We start from the raw sequence: 18,949 nt of genomic DNA, 5'->3' as shown, positions 1-18,949 counted from the left end.
GGTTAGGTTACCTCTATCCATATTGGGAGAGGACGAGGGAAGCAGCGATCGGGACAGGCTACCTCTATCTGCAGGGGGAGAGGACGAGTGAAGCAGCCATCGGGTTAGGTTACCTCTATCCACAGGGGGAGAGGACGAGGGAAGCAGCGATCGGGACAGGCTACCTCTATCTGCAGGGGAGAGAACGAGGGAAACGGCGATCGGGACAGGCTACCTCTACCTGCAGGGGAGAGGACGAGGGAAGCGGCGATCAGGTCAGGTTACCTCTACCTGCAGGGGGAGAGGACAAGGGAAGCGGCGATCGGGTCAGGTTACCTCTATCTGCAGGGGAGAGAACGAGGGAAGCGGCGATCGGGTCAGGCTACCTCTATGTGCAGGGGGAAGACGAGGGAAGCAGCGATCAAGGCATGCTACCTCTATCCACAGGGGGGAGTACAAGGGAAGCAGCCATCGGGTCAGGCTACCTCTATCTGCAGGGGGAAGACGAGGGAAGCAGCGATCGGGTCAGGCTACCTCTATCCACAGGGGAGAGGACGAGGGAAGCAGCCATTAGGTCAGGCTACCTCTATCCACAGGGGAGAGGACGAGGGAAGCAGCCATCGGGTTAGGTTAACTCTATCCACAGGGGGAGAGGACGAGGGAAGCAGCGATCGGGTCAGGCTACCTCTATTTGCAGGGGGAAGACGAGGGAAGCAGTGATCGGGTCAGGTTACCTCTATCTGCAGGGGGAAGACGAGGGAAGCAGCGATCGGGTCAGGCTACCTCTATCTACAGGGGGAGGATGAGGGAAGCAGCAATCTGGTCAGGCTCCCTCTATCTGCAGGGGAGAGGAGGAGGGATGCTGCGATCGGGGCAGGCTACCTCTATCTGCAGGGGAGAAGAGGAGGGATGCTGCGATCGGGGCAGGCTAACTCTATCTGCAGGGGAGAGGAGGAGGGATGCTGTGATCGGGACAGACTACCTCTATCTGCAGGGGAGAGGAGGAAGGACACTGCGATCGGGGCAGGCTACCTCTATCTGCAGGGGAGAAGAGGAGGAAGGACACTGCGATCGGGGCAGGCTACCTCTATCTGCAGGGGAGAGAAGGAAGGACACTGCGATCAGGGCAGGCTACCTCTATCTGCAGGGGAGAGGAGGAAGGACACTGCGATCGGGGCAGGCTACCTCTATCTGCAGGGGAGAAGAGGAGGAAGGACACTGCGATCGGGGCAGGCTACCTCTATCTGCAGGGGAGAGAAGGAAGGACACTGCGATCGGGGCAGGTTAGAAGCTGGCTACTATATGCGCTGTGTGTGCATTTAGTAACAGGACGCGCGAGTTTAGCAACTGAGAGGACACCCGCTGCACAGTAATATCCCCAGTTACTGGCAGAACGGCTCTGTGGGGTTAATGGGGTTACAAGAAGAGTTAAGTATGAGAGTAGGACCTACATTTTACAGGCTACAAGTCAGAAATGTTGGTCTGACCCATTTATAAGTTGCCCCCTATGTTGTACTTCAACAAATCAGACCTAATTTTCACAGTGCTTTAAAGGGGAACTGAAGAGAGAGATATATGGAGGCTGTCATGTTTATTTCCTTTTAATCAATACCAGTTGCCTGGCAGCCCTGCTGGTCTATTTCTCTGCAGTAGTATCTGAATAAAACCAGAAACAAGCATGCAGCTAGTCTTGTCAGATCTGACTTTAAAGTCTGAACCACTGAAACACCTGATCTGGTGAATGCTTGTTCAGGGGCTATGGCTAATAGTATTAGAGGCAGAGGATCAGCAGGGCTGCCAGGCAACTGGGATTGCTTAAATGGAAATAAACATGACAGCCTCCATATACCTCTCTCTTCAGTTCCCCTTTAACCTCAGTACATCCCAAGTAATGATTCTTACTGCTGAGAAAGGGGTTTCCTACCTCATTTGTTAATGTTTGCACATTCCATCTAAATTTCCATTGCAAAGCCATTGCCAAAGTTAACATAAATGTTGAGTAGATGTTGGGTGTGACAGAAACAGTAAAATCTGTTACTCAGTCGTACATGAACAATACTCAGTTGGTCCCAGATTTTGTTGTACAGTATTTCTTGATACATTTCCCCATTGGGCAGCACGGTGGCACAGTGGTTAGCGCTCTCGCCTTGCAAGCGCTGGGTTCCCGGTTCGAATCCCAGCCAGGTCAACATCTGCAAGCAGTTTGTATGTTCTCCCCGTATCTGCGTGGGTTTCCTCCAGGCACTCTGTTTTCTACCACATCCCAAAAACATACAGATCAGTTAATTGGCTTCCCCCCCCCCCCCCCCCCAAATTGGCCCTAGACCATACATGCACTACACGATACATACATATGACTATGGTAGGGACTAGATTGTGAGCGCCTCTGAGGGACAGTTAGTGACAAGACAATATACTCTGTGCAGCGCTGCGTAATATGTCGGCGCTATAATACTTAAATAAATACATAAAATAAATAAATAAATTGTGTGAACAGGCCTTGCATCTGTGAAGTGCATGTGACAAAACTGATAGATTATGAAGTCATCTGACCTCCTAGAGCAGATTCTTTATGGAGGGAAAGCATGTTCAGATTGTCCTTTTCACATGAGTGATATTGTCACTGTGGGAGCTTGCCTGACATTGTCACTGTGGGAGCTTGCCTGACATTGTCACTGTGGGAGCTTGCCTGATATTGTCACTGTGGGAGCTTGCCTGATATTGTCACTGTGGGAGCTTGCCTGATATTGTCACTGTGGGTGCTTGCCTGATATTGGCACTGTGGGTGCTTGCCTGATATTGTCACTGTGGGAGCTTGCCTGATATTGTCACTGTGGGAGCTTGCCTGATATTGTCACTGTGGGAGCTTGCCTGATATTGTCACTGTGGGAGCTTGCCTGATATTGTCACTGTGGGAGCTTGCCTGATATTGTCACTGTGGGAGCTTGCTTGACCTTGTCACTGTGGGAGCTTGCCTTATATTGTCACTGTGGGTGCTTGCCTGATATTGTCACTGTGGGAGCTTGCTTGACATTGTCACTGTGGGAGCTTGCCTGATATTGTCACTGTGGGAGCTTGCCTGACATTGTCACTGTGGGAGCTTGCCTGATATTGTCACTGTGGGTGCTTGCCTGATATTGTCACTGTGGGTGCTTGCCTGATATTGTCACTGTGGGAGCTTGCCTGATATTGTCACTGTGGGAGCTTGCCTGATATTGTCACTGTGGGTGCTTGCCTGATATTGTCACTGTGGGAGCTTGCCTGATATTGTCACTGTGGGAGCTTGCCTGATATTGTCACTGTGGGAGCTTGCCTGATATTGTCACTGTGGGAGCTTGCCTGACATTGTCACTGTGGGAGCTTGCCTGACATTGTCACTGTGGGAGCTTGCCTGATATTGTCACTGTGGGAGCTTGCCTGATATTGTCACTGTGGGAGCTTGCCTGACATTGTCACTGTGGGAGCTTGCCTGACATTGTCACTGTGGGAGCTTGCCTGACATTGTCACTGTGGGAGCTTGCCTGATATTGTCACTGTGGGTGCTTGCCTGATATTGTCACTGTGGGTGCTTGCCTGATATTGTCACTGTGGGTGCTTGCCTGATATTGTCACTGTGGGAGCTTGCCTGATATTGTCACTGTGGGAGCTTGCCTGATATTGTCACTGTGGGAGCTTGCCTGATATTGTCACTGTGGGAGCTTGCCTGACATTGTCACTGTGGGAGCTTGCCTGACATTGTCACTGTGGGAGCTTGCCTTGGCTGGTCTGAGCTGCAGTGTTTTGTATCTAGTTTCTCCAGGAGGGAGAGTTTGTAATGGCACATTTGTCAGACATGTGTCATCTCTCTCACAAATTCCCATTCTACTGTTACTTCGTTTCCATGAATGTTACATTTTGTATAATTAGTCTCCTTGAAAATGTCTGTTAACTGACAAATTGGTTTGCCTGACCTTAACTTAAAGGCGTTATCAGGCAAAAATGGTCCAAATGGGCTTTACTCACCTGGGGCTTTTTCCAGCCCCTTGCAGCCGACTGCTCCGCTCCCTGCCTCTGTCTCCGGTGTCCATATTCAGGCACAGTTCGCTGCAGCTCACGTGGCCGTGATTGACAGCGGCGCTTCGCGCAGCCGCAGTAAGGCCGACCCCGCGGTTTGGCCTAAATACGGACATCGGAGATCGGGACAGCGGCGGGGAGCGGAGTGGTTGTGGTGGGACAGTCGGCTGCAAGGGACTGGAGAAAGCCCCAGGTGAGTAAAGCCCACTTGGGCTATTTTTGCCTGATAACTCCATTAAAGGGATTCTGTGAATCTTTACAAAAACTGACACTTACCTGGGGCTACTATCGGCCCCCTGCAGCTGTCATGTCCCGCGCCGTCCTCCTACGATTCTCCGTTCCCCACCGCTGCTCCCGGTCCAATTATTTGTGTAACTAGACAAAAAGTGCTCGCTCCCGCTCGTGTCTCCGGGAGCTTACTGTGCAGGCGCAGTACAAGGTTTTCTTGTTACTGCGCCTGCGCAGTAAGCTCCCGGAGACATGCATGGGAGCGAGGACGCGCATGGCCACGGGCGAGCAGCCGCAGTATCATCAGAGGATTTGTCAGGGACCGGCGGTGGGGAACGGAGGATCGTAGGAGGACGACACGGGACATGACGGCTGCAGGGGGCCGATAAAAGCCCCAGGTAAGTGTCATTTTTTTTTTTTTTTTTTTTTTTTTTTTTAAAGATCCACAAAACCCCTTTAACCACTTCAGGACCACAGTCTTTTCGCCCCTTAAGGACCAGAGCCTTTTTCTCCATTCAGACCACTGCAGCTTTCACGGTTTAATGCTCGGTCATACAACCTACCACCTAAATGAATTTTACCTCCTTTTCTTGTCACTAATACAGCTTTCTTTTGATGCTATTTGATTGCTGCTGCGAGTTTTACTTTTTATTATATTCATCAAAAAAGACATGAATTTTGGCAAAAAAATGATTTTTTTAACTTTCTGTGCTGACATTTTTCAAATAAAGTAAAATTTCTGTATACATGCAGCGCGAAAAATGTGGACAAACATGTTTTTGATAAAAAAAAACCCATTCAGTGTATATTTATTGGTTTGGGTAAAAGTTATAGCGTTTACAAACTATGGTGCCAAAAGTGAATTTTCCCATTTTCAAGCATCTCTGACTTTTCTGCGCACCTGTCAGGTTTCATGAGGGGCTAAAATTCCAGGATAGTACAAATACCCCCCAAATGACCCCATTTTGGAAAGAAGACATCCCAAAGTATTCAGTGAGAGGCATGGTGAGTTCATAGAAGATTTTATTTTTTGTCACAAGTTAGCGGAAAATGACACTTTCTGACAAAAAAAAGAAAAAAAAAAAAGTTTCCATTTCTTCTAACTTGCAACAAAAAAAAATGAAATCTGCCACGGACTCACTATGCTCCTCTCTGAATACCTTGAAGTGTCTACTTTCCAAAATGGGGTCATTTGTGGGGTGTGTTCACTGTCCTGGCATTTTAGGGGGTGCCTAATTGTAAGCACCCCTGTAAAGCCTAAAGATGCTCATTGGACTTTTGGCCCCTTAGCGCAGTTAGGCTGCAAAAAAGTGCCACACATGTGGTTTTGCCGTACTCAGGAGTAGTATAATGTGTTTTGGGGTGTATTTTTACACATACCCATGCTGGGTGGGAGAAATATCTCCATAAATGACAATTGTTTTATTTTTTTTACACACAATTGTCTATTTATAGAGATATTTCTGCCACTCAGCATGGGTATGTGGAAAAATACACCCCAAAACACATTATACTACTTCTCCTGAGTACGGCGATACCACATGTGTGGCACTTTTTTGCACCCTAACTGCGCTAAGGGGCCCAAAGTTCAATGAGTACCTTTAGGATTTCACAGGTCATTTTGAGAAATTTCGTTTCAAGACTACTCCTCGCGGTTTAGGGCCCCTAAAATGCCAGGACAGTATAGGAACCCCACAAATTACCCCATTTTAGAAAGAAGACACCCCAAGGTATTCCGTTAGGAGGATGGTGAGTTCATAGAAGATTTTTTTTTTTTGTCACAAGTTAGCGGAAATTGATTTTAATTGTTTTTTTTCACAAAGTGTCATTTTCCGCTAACTTATGACAAAAAATAAAATCTTCTATGAACTCACCATACTCCTAACGGAATACCTTGGGGTGTCTTCTTTCTAAAATGGGGTCATTTGTGGGGTTCCTATACTGCCCTGGCATTTTAGGGGCCCTAAACCGTGAGGAGTAGTCTTGAAACCAAATGTCGCAAAATGACCTGTGAAATCCTAAAGGTACTCATTGGACTTTGGGCCTCTTAGCGCACTTAGGGTGCAAAAAAGTGCCACACATGTGGTACCGCCGTACTCAGAAGAAGTAGTATAATGTGTTTTGGGGTGTATTTTTACACATACCCATGCTGGGTGGGAGAAATATCTCTGTAAATGACAATTGTTTGATTTTTTTTTTACACACAATTGTCCTTTTACAGAGAGATTTCTCCCACCCAGCATGGGTATGTGTAAAAATACACCCCAAAACACAATATACTACTTCTTCTGAGTACGGCGATACCACATGTGTGACACTTTTTTGCAACCTAGGTGCGCTAAGGGTCCTAACGTCCTATTCACAGGTCATTTTGAGGCCTTTGGATTCTAGACTACTGCTCACGGTTTAGGGCCCCTTAAATGCCAGGGCAGTATAGGAACCCCACAAGTGACCCCATTTTAGAAAGAAGACACCCCAAGGTATTCTGTTAGGAGTATGGTGAGTTCATAGAAGATTTTTTTTTTTGTCACAAGTTAGCGGAAAATGACACTTTGTGAAAAAAAAAAAATACATATCAATTTCCGCTAACTTGTGACAAAAAATAAAATCTTCTATGAACTCATCATACACCTAACAGAATACCTTGGGGTGTCTTCTTTCTAAAATGGGGTCACTTGTGGGGTTCCTATACTGCCCTGGCATTTTACGGGCCCAAAACTGTGAGTAGTCTGGAAACCAAATTTCTCAAAATGACTGATCAGGGGTATAAGCATCTGCAAATTTTGATGACAGGTGGTCTATGAGGGGGCAAATTTTGTGGAACCGGTCATAAGCAGGGTGGCCTCTTAGATGACAGGATGTTTTGGGCCTGATCTGATGGATAGGAGTGCTAGGGGGTGACAGGAGGTGATTGATGGGTGTCTCAGGGGGCGGTTAGAGGGGAAAATAGATGCAATCAATGCACTGGGGAGGTGATCGGAAGGGGGTCTGAGGGGGACCTGAGGGTTTGGCCGAGTGATCAGGAGCCCACACGGGGCAAATTAGGGCCTGATCTGATGGGTAGGTGTGCTAGGGGGTGACAGGAGGTGATTGATGGGTGTCTCAAGGTGTGATTAGAGGGGGGAAATAGATGCAAGCAATGCACTAGCGAGGTGATCAGGGCTGGGGTCTGAGGACGTTCTGAGGTGTGGGCGGGTGATTGGGTGCCCGCAAGGGGCAGATTAGGGTCTAATCTGATGGGTAACCGTGACAGGTGGTGATAGGGGGTGATTTATGGGTAATTAGTGGGTGTTTAGAGGAGAGAATAGATGTAAACAATGGATTTGGGAGGTGATCTGATGTCGGATCTGCGGGCGATCTATTGGTGTGGGTGGGTGATCAGATTGCCCGCAAGGGGCAGGTTAGGGGCTGATTGATGGGTGGCAGTGACAGGGGGTGATTGATGGGTGGCAGTGACAGTGGGTGATTGATAGGTGATTGACAGGAGATCAGTGGGTTATTACAGGGAATAACAGATGTAAATATTGCACTGGCGAATTGATAAAGGGGGGTCTGAGGGCAATCTGAGCGTGTGGGCGGGTGATTGGGTGCCCGCAAGGGGTAGATTAGGGTCTAATCTGATGGGTAACAGTGACAGGTGGTGATTGATAGGTGATTGATGGGTAATTAGTGGGTGTTTAGAGGAGAGAATAGATGTAAACAATGGATTTGGGAGGTGATCTGATGTCGGATCTGCGGGCGATCTATTGGTGTGGGTGGGTGATCAGATTGCCCGCAAGGGGCAGGTTAGGGGCTGATTGATGGGTAGCAGAGACAGGGGGTGATTGACTGGTGATTGACGGGTGATTGACGGGTGATTGACGGGTGATTGACAGGTGATCAGGGGGGATAGATACATACAGTACACGGGGGGAAGGGTCTGGGGGGGGGGTCTGGGGAGAATCTGAGGGGTGGGGGGGTGATCAGGAGGGGGCAGTGGGCAGGGGGGGGGGGATAAAAAAAAAATAGCGTTGACAGATTGTGACAGGGAGTGATTGATGGGTGATTAGGGGGGTGACTGGGTGCAAACAGTGGTCTGGGGGGTGGGCAGGGGGGGCTCTGAGGGGTGCTGTGGGTGATCAGGGGGCAGGGGGGGGGAAATCAGTGTGCTTGGGTGCAGACTAGGGTGGCTGCAGCCTGCCCTGGTGGTCCCTCGGACACTGGGACCACCAGGGCAGGAGGCAGCCAGTATAATAGGCTTTGTATACATTACAAAGCCTATTATACTATTTCCATGCGGCGATCCGGGTGCTAGTAACCCGCCGGCGCTTCCGAACGGCCGGCGGGTTACTACGAGCGGTGGGCGGAGCCAGTCCCCGGCGGCTGATCGCGTCACGAATGACGCGATCGCCGCATAGCCACCCACGCAGCCGCCCCCGCCGATGGGCGTATTGCGGTCGTTTGGGCCCGGACTTTGCCGCCGCCCATCGGCTGGGGGCGGTCCTCAAGTGGTTAAGCTACGCATGTGTTTAACCTTTTGGCGGTAACCACGTGTCAGGCTCGGAGTAAAAGAAAAATGTTATTGGAAGCGGTAGTCCCAGGGAGGCGAGCCTGTTCAGGGTCTGCTGCAGATCTTTCTGCAGTATGTATTTTTCCTCCTTTTGGGGTCTAAGGACCCATTCACACCTAAAATCGCAAATGTTTTGCGTTTTTATGCACTGTTTTTTGTTTTTTTCCCCCTCCCAGCGCTCCACTGTGCACTGTGTTTTTGTAAAAAGCCCTTTTCTAAGTTCTTTTTCAGAGCAATTTTGTAATTCACTCCCTGACGCAAGTCAGGAAGTGAACTCTTTGACCTGGAAAATATACATTGTATTTATTCTTAAAAACTCTTGCAGTCACTGCTGAAAGCGATTTTTGTGAGCGTTTTTTCCTGTACCTTCCATTATAGCAAAAAACCCTCAAAATGCTCAGCTCAGCTGTGAACTCTCTCATAGGGAATCCTTGCACAAGAGGTTTGAGGGCGATTTTTGAAAATCGCCTGCGCTTGAAAAAAGGCGGAAAACGCCCCTAGTGTGAAAAGCATATGAAAACTTTGTACCACTTTTTAGACCCTAAAATGTAATGAATTATACCGTCAGGCAGGTTAAAGGACAATTGTCACAAAAAATGTAAAATGAAAATAAATATAACTAACTGTACATTCATCTCAGAGTACAATGCACTATAAATTACTTTTTTCCCTAAGATGCTGTAAGTTGTGGAAATCTAACAAATCTGATGTTTTGGACTAGTCCATCTCCTAATGGAGGATTATCATTTGTTTATTTTAAAAAGCACTTACAGATCTGCAGTTGCCTCAGTCCAACTGTCAGAATAGTTTGCAACTTATTAAGGAGGTTGGCCTACATTTTTTGAGATGGACTAATCCAAAATGTGTCAGATCTTTCAGCTTTTTACTACTTACCGTAAGTCACAGCAACATAGGAAAATAGTTATAGTGCATTTTTCTCTAGGAGAAATGTAAATTTTATATGTTATATATTTTACATTTATTTATTTATTTTTACAAATGCGCTCCTTTAATACTGTGGGTAAGGAAGCGGTGTGTGAGCACTGTACGGTCACATTCTGCAGCTAAAGTCCAGCGACAAGGTAGCAGCTTCTGGCAGGAGGGGAACAATGCATCCCTGTGAGAAATATTTACATGCAAGCGCTTGGCCGGTGCACAAGAGCAGCTGACTGACGGTGAATTCACTGCCGTTAGCCTCCCATGTGAAAGTTGCCTAAAGATCACAGATGGGGGGCAGCAGTCCCTCTGCAGGGGGAGTGGGCAGTATGCACAGAAAGTGGGCATAAGGGTGCATTGTGCACATTGTACAGATTGCTGTGGAGAGGTGCAAACCAGAAAATGTGGCCTCTTTTTGGCCATCTTCATTCACAGGCAAAGTGTTACTTATACTGGGAGACCCACCTCCCTTTTTTATCATTTACATTCTATTGATAAAATACCATTTCTTGCAAACTCTATGGAAGCAGACATTTTTGTTGGACCACGAGCTGAGCTCACTGCTAACTGTAGTGATTGTTTACTTTCTGCATGTAAAATGGTTGGTGCGCCGCTTATATTTCCAATGTAATTCTTGTTTTTTTGTATTGCAGACGCCATGGTTTTGGGATACACGACAATGCTGGTACAATTACCCCTATCAGGTATGGTTGATATGTTTAATATTGTTTTAGAAGATGGGAATTGCATATCAATTTGGAAGAAATCTCCTGGAGACTTTGACTCTTATAGTGTACCAGAGCTGAAATATTATAAAATATTTATACATACCGGGGGCTTCCTCTAGCCCCATCCGCTCAGATTGTTCCCACGCCGCCATCCTCCGTTGCCCGCAGCTTCGGGAACCGGGTCCCGTCGCTGCCGTCTATGCAGGAGAAGTGCGCTCTTTGCATATCTCTCCAGCAGCTGCTGGAGAGATAAGTAGAGGGTTTCGCTACTCGTACGTAGACTGACGGCAGTTACGGGACCCGGTTCCCGAAGCTGTGGGCAACTGAGGATGGCGGCGTGGGAACGATCTGAGCGTGGGAACGATCCCTAGACTTAAACAATGGCTACCTCCACATTCATCTCACTTAAGTTGCCTGAAGTGAGAGGTATATGAAGGCTTCTATCTATCTATCTGTCTATCAGAATCCCTTTATAGTAAACTCCAAGGGACCGGGAAAAGTAGTTTACTATATCAGAATTGGTCACACATTGTATATTTCTACAGATGCCTGGAGCTGAGGACAGAACAATCTAAGTGGGACCACTACCAGGTTGTACCTCCTATGTAAGTAATCCTATGCAAGGAGGTACAACCTGGTAGTGGTCCCCCTTAGATTTAGATTGTAAGCCTCTGGCAGGGTCCTCCCTTCCCTAGTGCATTCTACATGATTGTGTGCTTTCCTATGACAGCCTCGTACTTGTATTACTGGACCTACCTAACCAGCCCAAAATGTTTGCCTTATATAGCTTTGTCCTATGTTGTATACCCTTGTTCTGTCTGTCATCCTTTGTATCATTGTATGTGTTTATTGTCCAGTGCTGCGTAAAATGTTGTCGCTTTATAAATACAATTAAATGATAGTGGTCACATGATCCCCTTTGTAAATGTATTGGTTGGGTAAGACTGTCCTGGTAAACAGTAGGCTAGATACTAATCATGTGTTTCTTTTTTCTTTTCTTTAGACGCTCACGTTGGGCATGTATTACTATTATATTCAGGAGTTGGCCTTTTACTGGTCTTTAATGTTCTCCCAGTTTACAGATATCAAACGCAAGGTAAGATCTCCTTCCCATCTTCTCTGCGTTGTATGTATGATGTGAACACGGTGAAACGTCACAGCACATCCCCTCTACTAGAACACCCCATGTGAGGATTTGTGATTACTGACCGTTACTGCTTGTCACATGTTACAGCCCACTAGCCTTGTCCTAGAATAATTCTAAACTAATTGCATTGAAATGCTGCCTGATGGATCCACCATAGGCATGTGTGGAAAATTCACTTGCATAGGTCATTCATTGTGGGATATTTTTAATCTATCACGTTTGATTCAATAATCAAGTTGCATCAAAAAAAAAAAAAGTAGATTAAACGCTATGACCCATTATGGCGCTTTTATCCACACTTTTTGTAATCGCAGGTGATTGCTGTTAATTCCAAGAGCGTAAGGCTAATGGAAGTAAATAGCCTCAATCCCACAGTAACTATTGTGGTTAGAGCAATCGCGAGCTCTGCAGCTTTTTTGGAGCAGTTGCTCTCCAATACAAAGTATAGGAGCGCTGCAAAATTGCTTTTGAATCACTGTTAAAAAGTAATTGTGTGTGCACTTTGTGTATTTTGAATAAAGTTTTCACTTCTATGCCAGGTTCCTATGCCAGTTTCCGGCGCATAGTCCCGCCCCTTGCACAGAAATGATGACATTACGTGCTATGGGATGGGGTGATACTCCTGAAGCCAGCTCATGGACCCAGCATGTGTGTACAAACTTAATACAAATCGCAAACGCAGCCAAATTGTGCCACAAATAACAAACAAAATTCACTTAAAGGACTACTGTAGCGAGAGGTATGTGAAGGCTACCATGTTTATTTCCTTTTAAGCAATACCAGTTTCCTGGCTGTCCTACTGATCATCTCGCTCTAAAGCCCCATCTACACGATACGATTCTTAGTACGATTCGATTACGATTCTATTTATGATCCGATTAAATCAGACATGTCCGATCAGGATTCAATTCGATTTGCCATTGTTTTTCAGTGGCGAATTAAATCGGATCTAATCCCGATCGGACATGTCGGATATAATTGGATCGTAAATAGAAACGTAATCGAGTCTTACAAAGAATCGTATCGCGTAGATTGCGCTTTATACTTTTAGCCATAGGCCCTGAACAAGCATGCAGCACATCAGGTGTTTCTGACATTATTATCAGATCTGACAAGATTAGCTGCATGCTTGTTTCTGGTGTGATTCAGACACTATTGTAGCCAGATAGATCAGAAGCACAACCAGGCAACTGGTATAGTTTAAGATAAAATACATTTGGCAACATCCATATCCCTCTCACTACTGTTGTCCTTTAAGTTGCCCTTTAAAGCCAATTGTTAGTGCAATTTTGGGGGGAATTACAGTGTCCAACATTGAGTGCAACCCCTTGCTGCTCGCTCACACTGCCCCATTCCTCTTGCATTTGATCAGCTCACTTGTCGCTGGCAGAGATGTGGCGATACCGTGGTGTGGTGTTGTCCTTAAATCTCTGCCCCAGCCACACGCACCTAGTAACCAATGAGAGGGCTGTCAGTCACCACAAAGGCATGGCTCACCCACCCTGATGTTATTTGTATCACAGCTTTTGGGAAGCAGAAAAGGCTGCATTTGGATTTTTGCTCTCTGAGGGGGAACATTTTTGCAGTATAATTCTGAAAGCACATTTTTGTTGCTTCTGAATGAGGCCTGTAATGTAATGGAGGAGAGCAGGAAATGCCCACAACATTGACACTTGTGTTGTCATAGATTGGAAGCCGGTCAGAGGTTTTGTTTAGTACACAGTGACTGCATGTCCTGGCCATGCTGTATGCAGTTATGCTATGCAAGTCCTGGTTTGTGTTAGATGCAGATAGTCTGAGCTGTTCTGTGCAGGAATTTCCTGTACTCATCAGAGTTAATAGGAAGTGTTTTTACTTTCTTGTCTCACATAGTTGACATCAAACCATATCTAATTAAAATGGTTTGTAATTCTTCCTGATGCGTTTTCTAGCTAAAGACCAGTAATGATGCTCCTATAAATAACTTGTATTGGATAAGTTATTGTAAGATAAAGTTATTGCTACCTAACCAGCTGTGAAGTCTCCTTTATAATGTCAAGAGAGACTGTGATTAACTCCTAAAGAAGTGTGTGTTTCTTTCCTCCCCCAGTGCCATGCTAATTAAGGCAAACCTTTAAGGCATTCTTCAAGCAAACGTGACCTCCCTAAAGGGAACCTGAGAGGAGAGGGATATGAAGGCTGTCATATTTATTTTATTTAAACAATGTAAGTTGCCTGACTGTCCCCCTGATCCTCTGTCTCGAATACTTTTAGCCATACACCCTGAACAAGCATCCAGATCAGGTGCTCTGACTGAAGTCTGACTAGATTAGCCGCATGCTTGTTTCAGGGTTGTGACTCTACTGATGCCAGAAGATCAGCAGGACTGCCAGGCAACTGGTACTGTTCAAAAGGATATAAATATGACAGCCACCATATTACCCTCACCTTGGGTTCACTTTAAAAGACAACTGACTTGGGAGGGATATGGAGGCTGCCATATTTATTTCCTTTTACACAATGCACATTGCCTGGCTGTCCAGCGGACCCTCTGCCTTTTATACTTGTAGCCATAGACCCTGAACAAGCATGCAGCATATCACGTGTTTCTGACATTGTCAGATCTATCTGACAAGATTTGCTGCATGCTTGTTTCTGGGGTGATTCAGACACTACTGCAGACAAATAGATGAACAGCACTGCCAGGCAACCGGTATTATTTAAAATGATATAAATATAGCAGCCTCCACAATCCTCTCACTACAGTTATCCTTTAAAGTGAACCAGAGTCGAAGCACCCTCATGTATTTTACCATATATATCAGTGGGAACATTAGAGAAAACCCCTACCCTGCTCTCTTTTTCATCCTTCACTGTTCAGCCTGCTTGTTACTAGCCCTGATAAAATCCCTGAGTGAGCATTCAGTCTGGCTTTGCTCGGTAATCATTATAGCTAAGTCATTATAGCAGAGCTAGAAGGGGGCACGCTTGGGCTTGAAAAGACATCAGAGAAGACAGACTCGGCTATAATGATTCCTGAGCAAAGCCAGACTGAATGCTCAGTCTGGCATTTTATCAGGGCTGATAACAGGCAGGCTGAGCAGTGAAGAGTGAAACAGAGCAGGGTAGGTTTTTTCTCTAATGTTCCCACTGATATATATGGTAAAATACATGAGGGTGCTTCATCTCTGGTACACTGTAAGAAACAGACTGGTTTACCACAGTGTGGTTTGCTTGTAAATTTTGTCCATATCCAATTTTTGCTGAAGGTTTGTGTCTTGCTATCTATGTCAATACTATGCATAAAAGAGGAAACCTTCAAATTATTGTTTTATTTACTTTTAAGCCAAGCATGTTGCTTGCCTGGCAGGGCTGTGGTGTCAGTACAGAAATCCTCTAACTCCATCTCCGATTCCTCAGTTTATGAAACTATCGCCTCCAGGTACCCAAAATTGTTCCGACTCTACAGCCCTTGCAGCACTTTGGATGGGTACAAAAATCATCCAACTTTTCAGTTTATGTATCTTCCGACTCCAGGTACCCAAACATGACTCTCACTCCAACTCAACAGCCCTGCCAAGTATTTTTTTTTTTCTGTTTTTAACCGCCAATTCAGTAGAATACAACACTGAAACCACATAAAAGTCTTTATCCCTAATGACATTCTACAGCGATTCACTTTGCCAGCAGTAAAGATGCCAGGCTTAACTTTAAATATTTAAAGGAGTCACCAGCAAAATACTGCTGCCCCCTTATATAGTTACCCGGAGCTTCTTTCAGCCCCTTGCAGCCGACGTGTCCCACGCTGCAACTCCACTCGCAGCCGCCAGCCCGGGGAACCCAGCAAATTTTAGTAAGCAAATTTTTGCATGCTCTGGAAACCTGAATGCAAAAATTTGCACACGAGTGAGTTACAATGCAAAAAAAAGGCGTGTGGCAAACTGCATGTTTTTTGCCAAATATTTGAAGAGTAATGGTGGCCAGACAGAAAGGAAAACTTGAATTAAATGTATTTTTTGGCATGATTTTAACTTTGAAACTTTTATTCTATCAATGTATACTAGACCCTTGCTTGACACATATGGGTAAGTGTTAATGTAAAATTAATTGAAGCAGTTTTTGCACGGAAGTCCAGCAGAAACTGAACGCCAGGGAGGGATGTAATTACATTCTGTGTAATTGTACATTGTAACCACTTCCTATAGAGTATCACAACCATGCCAAACTCTTCCTGGTCTGATGACATAGATACTGGTAACACTGGACAGATTGTACAGTCATATGGTGTGATGTGTGACCAGCCTGTCACTGCTGCAGAAATGTACATCTTTCACAATGCCAAAGCATAGTGTTATATTACAGCAACACATGGGGAACCGATCACATCACTCTGCACTGGCAAATCTGACTCTCTAATGAAGGGTGAAGACACTGAAAATTAATGTCATTGCTGAAGTCATTAGCACTGTTGAGGATGGTTCAGACTCGGGAGCTTTTCAGTGCTTTGCTGATCGTCAGTGTTCAGCAAAGCACTAGGACTAATGTATCTTTATGGGATAATTCTCACTGCAGCATTTGCAATTTGCATAAAATCGTGCGAAAATGGCTGTGATATGAGTTATCACGGTTTAGGGAATCAGGCCCCTAGTGTAAACTAGCCCTCATTACACATTTATGCTCCAGCCAGAGTGACTAAAAACGAAAAAGATCATATAGCACTATCATACTAAAGAAAAACTACAAAATCAAAGGGGTTTTTTTTGTTTGTTTTTTTGCAGTAGCATCAGCTGCAGATATGATGTGGACCTCACAAAAAGTTATATATCACCAACCACTGTGCAAAAAAAAAATGCAATAATAAAGTAGTGGATATGAAATAAGGAACTTAATTAGCAAGCAAAAAAGTTGCCGATCAAGTGGAGGACTGGCCTGGAAGCAGTCAAATAGGCCTCAACAGTGGCAATATGAACTCCACCAAACACCATAAAGGAGAACACCCTTATATAATAAAGGCCCGTATTAAACATCACTGTAAATAGTACAGTCATGGCCAAAAGTTTTGAGAATGTCACAGACACTGGTTATCACAAACTTTGCTGCTTCAAGAGAACCCGAGGTGGGTTTGAAGAATATTATCTGCATACAGCTACTGGATCTGCCTATACAGCCCAGCCTCTGTTGCTATCCCAAACCCCCCTAAGGTCCCCCTGCACTCTGCAATCCCTCATAAATCACAGCCACGCTGCTGACAAACAGCTTGTCAGAGCTGGCTATGTTTATCTCTATAGTGTCAGTCTGCTGCTCTCCCCGCCTCCTGCAGAACTCCAGTCCCCGCCTGCATCCCTTTCCTCCCTGCTGATTGGAGGGAAGGGACGGGGGCAGGGACCGGAGCTATGCAGGAGGCGGGGGAGCAGCTGAGACTGACACTACAGATGTAAACACAGCCTCACAGCACGGCTGTGATTTATGAGGGATTGCAGAGTGCAGGGGGACCTTAGTGGGGTTTGGGATAGCAACAGAGGCTGGGCTGTATAGGCAAATCCAGCCTCTGTATGCAGATAAGTCTTTAAACACACCTCGGGTTCTCTTTCAGTGTTTTCAGATATTTTTGTGAGTTGTTTCTGAGGTGTATTGAAGTATAACGGCAAGCATTTCATCAGTTTTGATGACTCTTATTGACAATTTTTTTCAGTGGTGGCCCTTCTTTTTAAGATTTCTGCAATTTGCCCTGGCATGCTGTCAATCAACTTCTGGGCCAAATCCTGACTGACCGCATCCATTCTCTCATAATCCATGTTTGGAGTTTATCAAAATTTGTGGGTTTTTGTTTGTCCACTGTCTTGTGAGAATTGCCCACAAGTTGTCAATTGGAAAAGGTCTGGGGAGTTTCCTGGCCATGGACCCAAAATTTCAATGTTTTTTCCCGAGCCATTTAGTTATTACTTTGACCTTATGGCATGCTTGCTTTATAATGCTGGAAAAGGCATTGTTCTTCACCAAACTGGTGGATGTTTTGGTACCATTCTTTATTCATGGAATCAAATCAATCTTCTAAAAAATTACAAGGTCTCTTCTCACTTGTTTCTGGTGTGCGCAAACATGTTTGTTTCTCTTTATTTTTTCCACATGTGCTGTTGCAAACATGTTTTTGCAGATTATAAATGAAACTGTGTACGACGGCCGCAGTCATAATTTTGCAAATATATGTGAAATATACAAATAGATTATACAAAATCCGTATAATTTAGAAACAAGGATGTGGAGTCGGTAAAAAAAAATGATCCATCTCCCCAGTTTATGAAACTTCCGACTCCAGGTACCCAAAATTGCTCCGACTCCTTAGTCTAATTTTTACAAAGGCTGTGGATTTGATTCAAAAATCATCCGACTCCTCAGTTTATTGAAACCACCGACTCTGACAGGTACCCCAAATTGCTCTGACTCCTCAACTCTGACTTCACAGCCCTGTTTAGAAATCGTAATTACATATAATCTTGATTGCAAAATTTTCAGTAAGCCAAATTAGAACTTTACGATCATCGCTAGTACAAAGCTAGCAGCTGCAGTGGTGAGATCAACATCAGACAAGATTAAGGCTGAATAGCCTAATATCTAACCATGCAAAGAGGTTAAAAGGGGTAACACTTTTCTGATCTACCACAGGTTGAAGTGTTTGGTCACCTTCAGCCCAATTCCTAATAAGAATATGGTGTTGTTTGTCTATGTAATTCATTCTTTTTTTGTTTTTTTCTTCCAGGATTTTCTAATCATGTTCATCCACCATTTGGCCACAGTTGGTCTGATCTCGTTTTCCTATGTGAATAACATGGTGCGTGTGGGGACGCTGGTCCTGGTCCTGCATGATGCTTCTGATTTCCTGCTGGAGGTGAGGCCAGAGTTTGTTATATAGAGGAAAACACTGCCTTCCCTCCTGTGCTTTCCCAATTATCCTTATTGTAAAGTTTATCTCAAAGTATCCTCTGATATTTCCTGATTTTTGTGGAGGCCTCTGCCTCATCAGGAAATTGGCAATTTATGTCCGCTTACATAACGTGTTGCTTCAGTAGCTGCCTAGCTTGATTTTTATTTTTTAATCAATAAAACAAATATCCCTCCGCGCCATATGTTACTGTACTTTTTATTGAAATTGTTTTTCCAGAACAGCCAGGCAATTGGTATTGCTTAAAAGGAAATAAATATGGCAGCCTCCATATCCCTCTCAGTTGTCCTATAAGCATGTAACATGACCTGTCTGAAGACTTTGCTAAGATGACAGTACTTGACACCTTGGTGCTGCCATCATCTAAAAAATCATTTCAGTGTAAAACGTATCCACTGTTAGCAGAAATT

At 45.1% G+C, this 18,949-nt stretch overlaps 1 protein-coding gene across 2 annotated transcripts in view; it reads left to right on the top strand.

Annotated features, from left to right (window-relative positions):
- CERS5 (ceramide synthase 5) overlaps positions 1-18,949 on the top strand; it is a 134,213-nt gene that overhangs the window by 98,472 nt on the left and 16,792 nt on the right. For both annotated transcript variants that reach the window (XM_068267276.1, XM_068267275.1), the window contains exons 5-7: positions 10,399-10,449; positions 11,477-11,569; positions 18,357-18,485. In XM_068267276.1, the coding sequence (XP_068123377.1) occupies positions 10,399-10,449; positions 11,477-11,569; positions 18,357-18,485 (273 nt within the window). The remainder of the gene's footprint in view (positions 1-10,398; positions 10,450-11,476; positions 11,570-18,356; positions 18,486-18,949) is intronic.

The sequence above is a fragment of the Hyperolius riggenbachi genome, chromosome 2, assembly GCF_040937935.1.
Source record: "Hyperolius riggenbachi isolate aHypRig1 chromosome 2, aHypRig1.pri, whole genome shotgun sequence".
Taxonomy (NCBI): Eukaryota; Metazoa; Chordata; class Amphibia; order Anura; family Hyperoliidae; genus Hyperolius; species Hyperolius riggenbachi.
This window is presented reverse-complemented; position numbering and strand designations above follow the sequence as displayed.